Source organism: Exophiala xenobiotica, assembly GCF_000835505.1.
Source record: "Exophiala xenobiotica strain CBS 118157 unplaced genomic scaffold supercont1.4, whole genome shotgun sequence".
Lineage (NCBI taxonomy): Eukaryota > Fungi > Ascomycota > Eurotiomycetes > Chaetothyriales > Herpotrichiellaceae > Exophiala > Exophiala xenobiotica.
The window spans coordinates 3487308-3500269 of NW_013562491.1; the positions used below are offsets into that span (position 1 = coordinate 3487308).

The window sequence follows — 12962 nt, forward strand, 5'->3', positions numbered from 1 at the left end:
GACAACTGCCGCATGCCCACGCCCTGGCACTCCTGGCTACTCCGCAAAGATCGTCGTGGTGAGATATTCTTTCTGCAAGAAGAGTCGAGGCTGTTGTCTGACAGAGGTACTTTTGGAAGCCATCTCGCCGTCTGTGGCGGCCGCCGCACAATTTGGACTGGACTCCAAGAATGCATCTGTCAGACAATTGCTGCCACTTGCACTTCTCTCCCGGCTCTCCCTCGACTCCCGCCACCATTTCGCAACCTGCTCGTGTGCCTTATTTCCTGATCTCAATATTTCCACCTGTTCACTTCCAGGCGGCCATATTGTCTTCATGCCACAAGAGTACTCTTAGCCGTCATGGCGCCCTCCTTTATCAATCTACTACTACTTGTCGCTATTCTCATCCCCCTCGTAGTCACCCTCCCGCCCATTGAGTCGCATGCTTCGCTCCGCCCGCAGACATCCTACTCTCCAAAAGACAGGCATACAGGGCCATTTCGTAGGCTTCGCGATGCCATAATTGAAAAGATATGGTCGATACCTGGCAAAAACACACATAAGGGGTGCTCGAGCTCCCAACCACTTCCGCAGCTGCCTAGGAGTTTCCACGCCCGTTACGGCAACGATGTCGTCCTCCGTTTCGAAGTCCGATCCGAGGATGAAGCAAAAGCCCTGTCCGAGGCTACTAGCATGTTGTACCTTGATATATGGGAAGCGACGGATGAGTGGGTGGATATCAGAATAGCAAAGGATGTTGTACCCTCGTTCATCGGGCTCCTTCCAACTTCTCTACACCATGCATACAAACCTTTGATGCACGACCTTGCTCGAGCCGTTTACGACACATATCCCACCTTGAACTCCGACCAAAGTCCTCTCCAGTCGACTCTTACAACATCCCCTGGTGGGCGCACCCATCTCGGCATCCCACAGGACCTCTTTTTCCAAGATTACCAGCCTCTTTCAGTTTTATACCCTTGGCTACGGCTGGTCGCTTCGATGTTTCCTACGCACGCAGAATTAATCACCATAGGCCAGTCGGCAGAAGGTCGAGATATTCCAGCGCTGCGGCTAGGATCCAAATCACAACCTGGAGATCCACATGATGAACGGCACACCCTGCTAGTCGTTGGCGGCACTCATGCAAGAGAATGGATCTCAATATCTACAACAGCGTATGTCGCGTACAGTCTTGTCACTCGATATGGGCACCCTCAATTCCATGCCGTCACCAAGTTGCTGGACCATTTTGATATTGTTTTCGTCCCTGTACTCAATCCAGATGGCTACGAGTACACTTGGACGACCGACAGATTATGGCGCAAGAATCGGCAGTCGACCTCTCTGCCATTCTGTCCCGGGATCGATCTCGATCGTTCATTCCGTTTCGAATGGGATGGTCATGGCAATGCCGACAATGCCTGCAGCGATGACTATGCTGGACCAGCACCGTTGATCGCGAGAGAAGCCCAGGTATTGACCGAGTGGGCTAGGAATGAAACCAAATACAACAACACCACATTCGTGTCGTACCTGGACCTTCACTCGTATTCACAGGAAGTCCTCTATCCCTATAGCTATACTTGCGATATCGACCCACCGAATTTGGAAGACCTCGAGGAGGTTGCACTTGGACTGGCCAAGTCACTCAGGCTGACAAACGGCCATTACTACGGAGTCGAAAGCGCTTGTCGAGGAAGCATCACATATCAAGACAAGGTCAAAAAGACTCGCATCCAGACGGAGTCACAAGGCGGCTCCGCTTTGGACTTCTTCTACCACGACCTCGACGTCAAACTTGCCTTCCAGTTCAAGCTCCGCGATACGGGAACATATGGCTTCCTACTACCCAAGTCCAACATCCTACCCACTGGCGAAGAAGTCTACGAAGCTGTCATGGCCCTGGGCCGGTGGTTGCTGGGCAATCATGGAATTGAAAGTGTCGATCCTGATTCGGTCTGGGGCGTCGAGACCTCCGAGATCAAGATTGAGGACATGCCGGGTGGTTCTGACATCGATGAGTATGAGGATGTTGAAGATTACGAGGAATGGGATGTTGAACTTCGGCGAAGGCGGCGACGTCGCTGAATGGTTCACGTCATGGGAGGGAGATTGAAATCTTATGATATAGCAGATGGGTGGACAGCTTCGCCGACGGTATAAACAATGCAGATATTTAATGACACTATGACAGGCACGTACAGTTTTCTTTTTTGGGGGGAAAGAAATACCTTCTCATGCTCCTGCGGGTGAACAGTTGGCCAGACAGGACCGAGCAGAACCGAGCAGAACCGCACATCGACTCCAAACTACGTGTGAAGTCGTAATCTTCATTTGCCAGTATTAATCCCATTAAGGTACGTAGGTAGTAGTTCACGCTTGATGAGCATCGTGCGCCATGCTATGCGAAGGCCCCCAGCCCAGCAAATAAAGGGCATCCCAACTCCTCATCATACCTCATCCAACCCTGTCGAAAAGCACAGCCGCAGCCTGATCCTCCTTGGTGCTGAATAGATGCGCTCATTCGAGGTGGGAAAAGGAAAAAGAAAGAGAAACCTGACAAAGTGACAGCAACCTCCGTCCCTCCCCTCACCGGAAAGAGGATCTTTGCTCATGACTACGGAGTACTCGACGGGCGTTTCATTCATGCCTCATGCCCCGTCCATACCTAGGGTCGTGTTAGTAGCTCATCAAGCTAACATGCCCATCGCCCAAAGCCGCACATGCCAGCAACATTCGATGCGGATGATACGCCGTCGCGACGATCGGACTCTGGCTCCCTCTTCCTGCGAGGCTGCCGCCCACAACCTGAGCCAGACGACTGGGCAGTGGCTCAAACACACCCAGAGCATCGCCGTTTGTGTTGTACGTCCGGACTTCGTGCTTATCCGTTCCCACCGCATAGACAGGCGCATGCTCGTGCACAGACAGACTCCTGAGCAATGGCACATAGCCACCACCAGCACCAGTACCGTCGCTACCGGCATTTGCACCATCATGCCTACCGCTTGAGGTCGCAGCGACCGTCAAAACGGCCTTGTCACTCCTCAGATCCCACAACTTGACGTCTCCATTTCGACTCCCGGATATCAACTCGCGCACGCCACCGCGCTGCATGTGGACATTTGTAATCCACTGACGATGCTCTCTCCAAATCTTGACCATCGCGGTCCTCGGATTGAGCCTCTGATCGAAAACCCTGACAACTCCGTCCCCGAAACCCGCGATGAAAATCTGGCCCGCAACTTGATCACTCGTCAGGCTGGTCACGCAACTCGAGCTCCTGGCCGGAATGTCGCCGACACACAGCTCGGTTGCTGCGTTCCAGACCTTGATGACCTTAACATCGCCTGCAACCAATGCCTTGCCCTGGCCCTGCTGCCAGTCAAACACCAATCCGGCATTCTTGTTGCTGGGGATCAGCTCTGTCAACGCCCGAAATGCGGTGATAATTTTCACCTCGTCTGAGGATTGGTAATTGCGGTACACTTTCAACACGCCATCGCTACTCCCGACCATCAGGAGGGGCTGGTCGTCTTCATTCAGGAATTTGGTGTCGTTGATGCGGCTTCCTATGGGGTTGCCGTTGCTGAAGCGGCTGAGCTGCTCGTTACGCTGGAAATCCCAGATTGTCACAGTATCTCGATCGTCCGTTACAGCGAGATGATCGTCGAATTGATGGAAAGCCAGGCGCATTGGCTGATTCTGGTTGTTGAGGAACCCTTCGAGACGTGTCCATTTTGAACTACCTGCCACGCCCTTGAGGGGCTGATTGTCTGCAATGATCTTCTCGTTGCGGTTGCGTCGCCAAAGGCGGGAATTGTAGTCTGCTGAACCTGGTTCGTCGGGGTCGTTGGCTCGCATCTGTGGTTCGCGGAAGTATTCGGTGGACCATTCGAGTAGGGTGCTTTCTAGCGGCAAATATTGTTTCTTCCTCGGGTCGAGAGGCACGAAGCCGGCTGAGGTCGGCAAGGTCGCTGACAGATAGTGACCTGCGCTGCCCTGGGCATCGGAAGTCTCTGGTGGTCGACTCCACTCAGCGGGGAGACGGCCTCGAGGGGTATTGACTGGGCGCGCTGGTTCCCTGCTTTTGCTGGGAGATGTCTGGGGGCTGCTTTCCCTGGAAGCATTGAGATTGTCTGAACTTGCACCAAATGCGAGATTGCGTAAGGAAGTGCCTGCTCGTTTCAAGCTGAGAGACAGATAACTCGCTTGTTTCTGCATCTGAGGTGGTGGGGTTCCAGGGCGCTTGTCCGTTAGTCTCAGGGAGTTCATTGATGGGACCTTTTTGATCTGAGTTTCTGCTCGCTTGGAGAACCGTAACAAATCCTCAACGACCTTGAGAGCCACCTGGCTCAGAGGGGAATTATGCATCAACGTGTCGTGAATATCATCAACAATGATGGAAGCATTCCGTGCGATTTCGGGATGCGGGTCGACGGATAGTACCAGAATCTGCAGCCAGATGCAGCCATAGATAGTGTTTGCCGAAATGGGAGGGTGAGGGTCACACGCCTCAAATCCGTTGGCATCGCTATCCTTGTATGGATGCCTGTCTCTTTCCTCCACAAGCTGCTCATAAGCGACCACGAGAAACTTATTCTCGTATCGCTTGACAAATGCAGAGAGAAAAACAACCAGCTCTTTTCGCACCAAGCTGCTGCCGTCTGAGGTCATGAACAGCACTGACGAAGCGATGCCTTCCTCGATTTGACAAACTTGATCTGTCAAATCAGGGATACCAAGGAAATTCGTGAGAGCATGCAGCATCGCAGCTCGAACTTCCGGGACAGGATCAAGGGATAGCTCACACAACCTCGCGTGAGCCATACATCGTATCCCCATCCATTTGGCATCGGCATAGTCGCACCACAACATACTGAGACACAGACAAGACCACTGCCGTAGCAGAGGATTTTCTGGCTCTGCCATGTTCAGCAGGCACGCGTTGAAAAGCTCAGGCAGCAGACACACGGTTTGGCCAGGAGGGTACCGTTTGCAGAATATTGCCACGATGAATGCACACATAGCCCTATGCTCGCTGGCATTACCAACGGGTATGTCGGAACGTGGATTCATGATGGAAATGAAATAATGGATACCATTATCCTTCAACAGATCACTCTGCACGGTGTAGTCGACAGCCATGATTCGAGCCCAGATGAAGACCATGACAGGCTTGAGCTCAAGTGACGCCGCTTGGAGAAGCTTCACTACATAAGGGAAGATTCCAATACTCAAGGCGAGATGAACGGCCCAAGGACCAAGGTCGAGAAACTTGCTCAAAAGAATCAAAGCTCGCAGCCGATGAACTTGACTCAGGAGCACTTGGAGAACGATCGGTAGCTGGTCTGGGGCGTGGTCTTTGGTCGGTCCAGAAGTCAAATACACTTCAAATGCAGTGAGTTGTTCCGCAAAGAAGTTCGAATGTTGATATTCGTATACACGCTTTCCTTCTTCGGCCTCTCGAAGCATCGGTAATTGTGAAAGGACCATTTCCATTGCGAGATCCCAGCTCTGCCACAGCGGGTGATGATGTGTCTCGGGCAGTACTGGGGATGATATGGGATGGCAATGATTCGCTCTCATGATTCTTTCACTCAGCAAGAAGTTGCGGAAGAGCGCAGCGACCATGAGATCTTGACGGAAAAGTTTCTTAAACAACGGTCGAGGCAGGATGTTCCACGCGATAGTATCGGTAATGGCCGTAAAGATCCAGTTCAACTCTCCCAAAGGACTCCGGCGGTCCTGAAGACGGCCCGGTACAGGGATCTTTCCGTCCTCGAGTGAAGGACAAGGGCCATGAGGAAGTGGATTCTGCAGGACGAACCACCTCAAGGCGATATCAATGGGAGTCGTCAAACAACAAGTGAACAAATCCGCTGGGAGGTCTGGGTTGGTTGGGAGCATCTCGGTTCTGCCACAAGCTGCTAGCTGTATGCAATCTGCGTAGTTCTGTAGAGGAGCGTTGGGATCTTTCTTCTTGGCCTCCTCGTTCTCCTTTTCGTGCTTAGCGAGGAAAGTATCGAAATTGGCCACGATATTGCCAGCATGTGAGACATCGTAGACAAAAAGGCTGGGTCCTCCAAGCCATGACTGCAGATCATAGATGCCAACCGGTATGTACTGAGTGTAGTTCTTGTTGAAGACCCAGATCTCGCCAGAAGCAGTGGGAAGAGGTACTCCGTGGCCGTTGTAGTGGAACAAGACTCTCTCGTCCTTCGCATTACGTCGCAACGATATGCAGAATCTCTTTGTCTCATCAATGGAAGGATCCAGGTACTGTTTATATCTGGTCCTCAGACTCAATGACTCGTACTGTTCTTGTAAGCGCTTTCCGATTTGCTCCATTGTCTTGGTTGAACCGCTGCTGCTTCCGGTAGGGTCGACCCATGCCTCCAGTTTAGCTGTAGGATTGGTCTTGATCACATCGGGAGGATCCACGCCGATGTTCAAGCAAATTGCTAGTGCGGCAGAAACGGTTTTCATCCTATCTTTCATCCGCCAGTCCACACTAGGATATTGCTTTGACTCTTGCGACTGTGAACCGTTGCTTTCATGCCTCTTCTCTGTGTAGTACATGTAGAATGTCGAGTGCAACAATGAAAGATACTCGTTCGATGTGTATTCATCGTCCCAGCCATGTCGAATGTGTGCCAACTTGTCTTCTGACTGTGGACTTGCTATTCCTCCTTTTGCTCGTGGACCTAGGTCACTTTTTGTTCGATGCAGAGGAAATGGCTTCGCAGATAGGTAGTCTTCGGACTCTGGTATGATCCTAGGTGATACTCCATTCTGCTGACTAGACGCCGTACCATTTATTTGTGAATGTCTTTGAAACGCACTGCCGGTCGAATAGTGAGCAACGTCCTCAGTGAAGCCACGTGCTGGAGGTTGATTGTGTCCCTGTGTCGCAGGTCTTGTGCGGTAGGGCATATCAAATCCCAGTCCGACATGTGATTGACCGTTGTGTGAAGCCATGGTAGGCTCCTCAGACTTAGGTCTGAACGTCGGAGATGCTTGAGGGTCGCGCATACCTCTCGAGACATGAGGTAGGTTCTAGGAGAGGCGCAGAAAGGTTTTCCTGTCGAATCCAGACGACATCATCTACAGAGGTGGCGCGGAAGGGTAGTAAATGATACTGTCGAACAAGATGATGCCGTCAATGCAAGCTGTCCTATGGATTGTCAGGATTTGTGTGAGCAAAAACAACCGATCTGTACTGCGATGCCTGCTTGTTTCACGGAAGTACTAACTTAGGGCGGGATTAAAAAGCCGAAAAGACCATCTGCCACCGCCTACAATTCCATGGATGCGGGGAAGCCTAAGGCTCGGAGCGCTCACGACTCACGAGGCTGATGGGCTCAGTAACTTAGGTAACTTAATTAAGGCTACCACTGGGCTACCTACCTAGCGAGCTAGGTAGAGCAGGCTGGTGCAGGCTCTGATCACCCACTGATGGACTCCATCGCCAGCTCTCTCAGCCTCACTTAGCCCTCTTGTTAGCCTTACCTTGCCCCCAATTGTTCAGATCAGAATATGACGATACCTCGCAGTCATTCAACAGGATATCACAGCTCTACCCATTCATAGCACCAATGTACGTTTATGTTTATGGCATTGATATTACAATCCACCATTTTACATCCGCCTTGCTCAACGCTGTCCTCCATTAGAACTAACTCACATCGTGCTATCAGGCCGATAGTCCGCGCTTTAACCATTTCATCACTGTCATCCTTCGCCCATGATTTCAAGAACTCCAAAATGCCAACATAAGAATTGAATGTATTTGAACAAAACATGAATGGGATCATGACTTCAAGGAGGAGAGACCTCAAGCAACGGCTGTCTTTGAACTCTTTTCTTCCTCTTCAAGTCGCCTCCTCCAACTAGCCAGATTGTCACTGAGCTCAGTGCCTTGTCCCGTGGGAGTCCGCTCCGACTCAAACTGTGTGCTAATGCGATAATTGTTACGACTCGTGTTTTCCCATTGCGATCGCAAAGTCTCTAGCTCTGAGGCCAAATTGTCTAGGGCAACCGATCCTCTTTCATCGCGTGACAAATCGTCATTGACTGATACATCGGTCAAGGTCGATTGACTCTCGTCGCGGTTGTGGCCGACGGTGATACCGTTGGGCAGTGGTTGCATTTGTGACTGCCGTCGATAATTGCCCACAGACTGGCCAACTTGATCGAGGAGCATGGTGACACGCTCCTCAGCCTCCTGTGCGCGCCTCTCAAGCATGGAATTTTCTGATTTGAGTTGCTCCAGCTCCTTGCCGTACCGTTGTGACGACTGCGAAAGCTCGGCGTAGCTTGACTTTTGCTTTTCGCGGTCGACCTGAACAGAAGCAAGCTCTGATCTGAGAGAAGTAACGCTCGATTCTAGCAGACTGATTTGCTGGCTAGTCTGCGTCTTCATCTCTTCAATAGAATTCTGTAACTGCTGTCGCTCAGATTCCCAGGCCGATGGATCCGCAGCCGCGTTCGATGCTGCGCTTGTGCTTCTAGCACTTTCCAGTTCGGTGGTCAATTGTGAGTTCTGCGATTTGTACTTCGTAAGCTCTTCTTTCATCTTCTTCAGCATCTTCTCGGTGCCCTTGACATAGTGCACAGCAGATTGATAATCATTCTCGAGCTGCTCCAATTTCTCCTTGTAGGTGCTGTCTGCTTCCTGCATGCGAGCTTCGAATTGGTTCTTGGTCTCCTCATGAGCCTTGATGCTTGCTTGCAGTTGCTGGTCAAGCTCCCGAAGACGGTTTTGTTCTGGTGTACCGAATCGGGAGCTCGGAGAATGATCAAAGATTGGCGACCCTCTCATCGCTGACACATTCATACCTCGCTCACCTAGCAAGTCTTTAAGCGCGCTGTGCTGGACAGCCAAAGCGCTCGCATCCCGTTGGCTGATTTCAAGGTTCGACCGCAGTTCGCGCAACTCGTTTTGGTGGGATTGCGCCTCCCGCAATGCCGCCTGCAGTTGGCGACGGATCTGGAGAGCTTCGCGATTCGACTGTTCCTGATACGCTTCGAGCCCTGCAATTCTCTCCTCTGCATTGCGGAGTTTCTGTGCCGCCTGGTCAGCCGCTTCTTGGTTACGCTTGGCTAAGGCTGAAGCTTGGTCCGCGGTTGCTTTTAAAGCTGTCATCTTCTGCTCGGAGACAGAATCGCGTTTCGAGACTGCATCTGCAGTGGAGAGTCTGGCCAAACCGGCGAGCAGAGCTTCTCGGTGCGTTGAAGCTTCCTTGGCGTGGGTCTCAGCGAGTTCTTCAGCATCACGTAGACGTTTCGAAATGTTTTCCAGCTCTGTCACCCGTTCTTCATGCTCGGCTTTAAGTTGTGACAGTTTGCGCTCGGCGTTTTCTCTTTGCTGACGTTCTTCCTCGATTTGTCGTTCGTACAAGCTTGCCTTGCCAGTAGATGCGGCAACAGCAGCTTCTAAAGCAGCCATTGAAGCAACATGACTCGACAGCCGTGATGAGGTGTCCTCGTGCGTCTTGCTCAAGGTTTCGTGCTCGACACGAAGGTTCCGTAATTCCTCTTCGAGTTTTGCTCGTCTTCCAGATTCGGTTCGTGCCAGGCTTTGAGCTTCATGAAGCTCCGCTCGCAAGCCCTCCAGCTCCCCAGGATTTCTGCTCTTACTGAGCTCTTCATACCGAGCTTGCAAAGCATCCATCGACTCTTCTGCAAGCTCTCGAGCCCTTCTCTCGGAGTTGAGGTCATTGGACAGAGAGTCAAGTTTGGCTTTGTGCTCTGACTGCGCAGCCAAAGCCAAGGCGAGCCGCCTGCTTAGGTCTGTAAAGCGCTCTTGATCGTCAGGCTCGTGCGCAGAATCCGGTTGAGGCGTGCTTCGCTGGCTCCCGCCATGAGCAGCGAGTTTCGCTCTGGCATACGCAGCTTCGGTCACAGCAGCGTCACGTTGGTGTTCGACCTCCGCAACACGCTTGGCCATTGACGATGCCTGTGCCTCCATAGCCTCCTGCATCTTCATCATTTCGGTTCGCATTGTTACAAACGCTTCCATGAGCGGTCGATCGTCGTCCGCGACTTGGGTAACAGCACGGTCGTCAAATGTCGGGCTTGAGCTTGTTGCAGAAGTGTAGCCTTGCTTTCGAGCCAGCGCGAGTTCGGAAGCATACCAGGCATTGGACTTTTTCACTGACTCCAGCTCTTTCACCAAAGCTTCCTGATGCGCACTCAGCTTAGGCGACATTGGCTCCTCGGGCATATTCCGCACACTTCGGGCATCACCTTCTCCATAATGACGACCAGAAGATGAGCGACCGAGGTGGCCGTCTTCTGTGCTGTCTATAGAACTTTGGGCTCGCTGCGACCGTAGTGAGCGTTGCCTGGCCACGCCGTTACTGACCAGCGGTGCGGCTTCGCCAGCTTCCATCGCCTTTGCTTTGCTCTCCGTTCGTTGAATGGGCGTCCTTCGACCATGTGTGCTCGGACTGTTCTCCCGACTAGGCCTGATATTCTCCTTTTGCACATCTCTAATAGCTGGAGCCTGGACCAACGTCTCGGTAGGCACATTACGAACAGAGTCCGGACCCGTCGGAGGACCCCTAGTATCAATAGGAGGGCCATTGTATCTGCTCTTTGGTACATTTGCAGGTGATTGAACCCCGTTGATTCTTGGTCCAGGAGCCTGTCCTTGAGGTGGTGGACCTGCAGGGCCTTGGGTTATCGAAGCCCGCGGCAGTCTTGAAGCTTGCTGCTGGGGGTCTGGTCGTTGAACAGGGCCACCTGTGAATTGTTCCCGAGCTGCACTGGGGGCCCTTTGGCCCTCGCGGGAGGTGGATCGAATAGGTGCAGCTGCACTTCTCACTTCTGTACTTGTACTCGGCCTCCTAGTTGGACTGGCGGGACCTTTCAAATCCGAAACGGCTGCATCATTGGGATACCTGATCTTGGCAGTGTCAAGTACGTATACCATGCTCAACTCGGCTGGGTCGCGGGGTGCCGAGCTCGGCTCACCGGCCAGAACGATGATCTTGTCCCGGTAGGCGGTCATACTGTGACCAGACCTCGGTGACGGTGAAGGACCCATGTTCTGGAAGGTGTACCATCTCTTTGAAGTGATGCGGAAGGCTGCGAGGTCGCCTAAATCTGTACCCTCTTCGGTTCTACCGCCAAAGATATACATGACATCGCCAACCAGTGCTGCGGAGTGACCTTCTCGAGGAGCAGGAATGTACCCTATACAATCTTCCTGCTTCCAGGAGTTTGTGGCAGGACTGTAGGTCCAGACGTCGTTGAACCAGTGTGTGCCATTGGTACCTCCGAAGCTAAGCGGAATCAGCATATTGTTCAGACGATGGCAGCCTTGAACTTACAGGTACAGCTGGTCATTGTGGCTAATCACGGTGTGATTTGTTCTCGGAGGCGGTACCTTGCCGTTAGGCTGGGCGGACTCGCCAGAATTTTGAATCAAAAAGTCCCATTGATTCGAAGGGTTCTGCAAAGCATTCAAATCGAATGCTATCAAGTCGTTGAAGAAATAACCCTCAACCTGGCCTCCGAAAATGTATATCCGAGAGCCTAGGATGTTGAGGGTGTGGCCGTAACGCCCGGACGGGCGCGGTCCGGGAGGTGCTGCTCTGGACCATTGGCGAGAAGCTGGAACAGTGAGTGGAGTACTTCGCAAACGGTGTTGGGTGTAGACTTACAAGTATTAAGCAGGTACAAAGTGTCGTCAAGTACATCAGAGTCATCCATCTTAGTGTCGCCACCAAATACAATAAACGCGTTGCCAACAAGCAGAGCGGCATGTCCGACACGAGGGCCAGGACCTTCTGAGACTGTCGCAATTGGGTAGCAGGAAAGATTCCCACCGCCGGATTCCAACATCCAGAGGTCCCCTCGGACCATGGACCCATTGATCAATCCTCCCATGATGTAAATGTCACCATCTTTTGAACCGGTTGCGTTGACGGCAGCGCCATAGCGAGGGAATGGATTCGACTGCGGAGTGGGGAAGTTCAGCCGCCGTTGCGACCAAGGATATAGAGCAGCATTGGGAACTTGGGTCAACTGGCTTCCGGGAGCGCTCGGCGGGCGCGTCTACGACACAATTAGTGTGGACATTGGTGAACAGGGAGAACGATTATACCCCAGTCTCTGATTCTGACCTGTCGCGGCGAGGATATGCAGGACCCCCAGTGGCGAGATTCGAGTTCATTGAGCTTATTGAGCCATTCGGGCCGGTATTTGAAGGAGGAGGAGGAGATTGTGTTGGACGTTCTAAGGCCTTTTCTATTCCCTCATTCTCTGCTGCCGGGGCGGAAGTACCATCGGAGGTATGAATCTTTCGACTTGCAGCAGGAAGGCCCGAGGGAGGAGGCGCGTTCTTCTTGGATTTGAAAAGGAACGCCATGGTTCGCGACTTCCGTATTCACCAAAGATCGGAGCTGTCTCACACGATGCACCGTAGAGCATTCATGCGACAGAGGACTCGAGGACAAAATATAATCCGGTCTTGAAGAAGGGTGCGGGTTGCGCAAGGCTCGTCTCCGGCTAACCATGCAGCCTCGTTTAAGCACAATTCATTGTCGTCCAGCTCGACAGGAGAAGAGGGAGGACAGAAGTCGTGGTCGAAAGCCCACAGGTAGGAAATTCGGGAGGTTGTACTGGAAGATGGCCGATGCGCATGCAGCTATGATGTCCCAACGCGACGAGGTCGGCGCGGCGTGTGGTTGTTGGACCAAGGAGAGTCTGTGCGTAGGTGACGCTTGCTAGAGGCTGGGACTGGATGGACGCGACGAGAAAGTAGGAGATCCGAAGAGACCGGGAGTCGACAATGAATTGAGGATGACCACACCTGGTAGCGAATGATTGATTGAATAGGTGGTGTCTTGGGATAGGAGAAATTATTCTGACTACGGAATTGCCCTGCAAGGCCTGGCTGGCTTGGTGGTGAGTGAACTCGCAGCGCAGTCTGTCGGAAATGCGAGAATGGAGAACTTCTTCCAGGA

The 12962-nt window shown here is 52.4% G+C and overlaps 3 protein-coding genes across 3 annotated transcripts; 1 reads left to right on the plus strand and 2 right to left on the minus strand.

The window, feature by feature from the left end:
* The first annotated feature begins 244 nt into the window (after positions 1-244).
* On the plus strand, positions 245-2267 carry PV05_07484 (uncharacterized protein). Its single transcript, XM_013460310.1, has one exon. The coding sequence runs from the start codon at positions 343-345 to the stop codon at positions 2071-2073; it is 1731 nt and encodes a 576-aa protein (XP_013315764.1). The 5' UTR covers positions 245-342; the 3' UTR covers positions 2074-2267.
* A 10-nt stretch (positions 2268-2277) lies between these two features.
* PV05_07485 (uncharacterized protein) lies at positions 2278-7221 on the minus strand. The gene has a single exon (XM_013460311.1). It carries the CDS (start codon positions 7018-7020, stop codon positions 2665-2667), a length of 4356 nt encoding a protein of 1451 aa, XP_013315765.1. The 5' UTR covers positions 7021-7221; the 3' UTR covers positions 2278-2664.
* Positions 7222-7534: 313 nt separating this feature from the next.
* PV05_07486 (uncharacterized protein) lies at positions 7535-12910 on the minus strand. Its single transcript, XM_013460312.1, has 4 exons — positions 12101-12910; positions 11658-12051; positions 11325-11607; positions 7535-11276 (listed from the first exon to the last, which is right to left on the minus strand). The coding sequence occupies exons 1-4, from the start codon at positions 12362-12364 to the stop codon at positions 7823-7825; spliced, it is 4395 nt and encodes a 1464-aa protein (XP_013315766.1). The 5' UTR covers positions 12365-12910; the 3' UTR covers positions 7535-7822.
* Between the last annotated feature and the right edge of the window lie 52 nt (positions 12911-12962).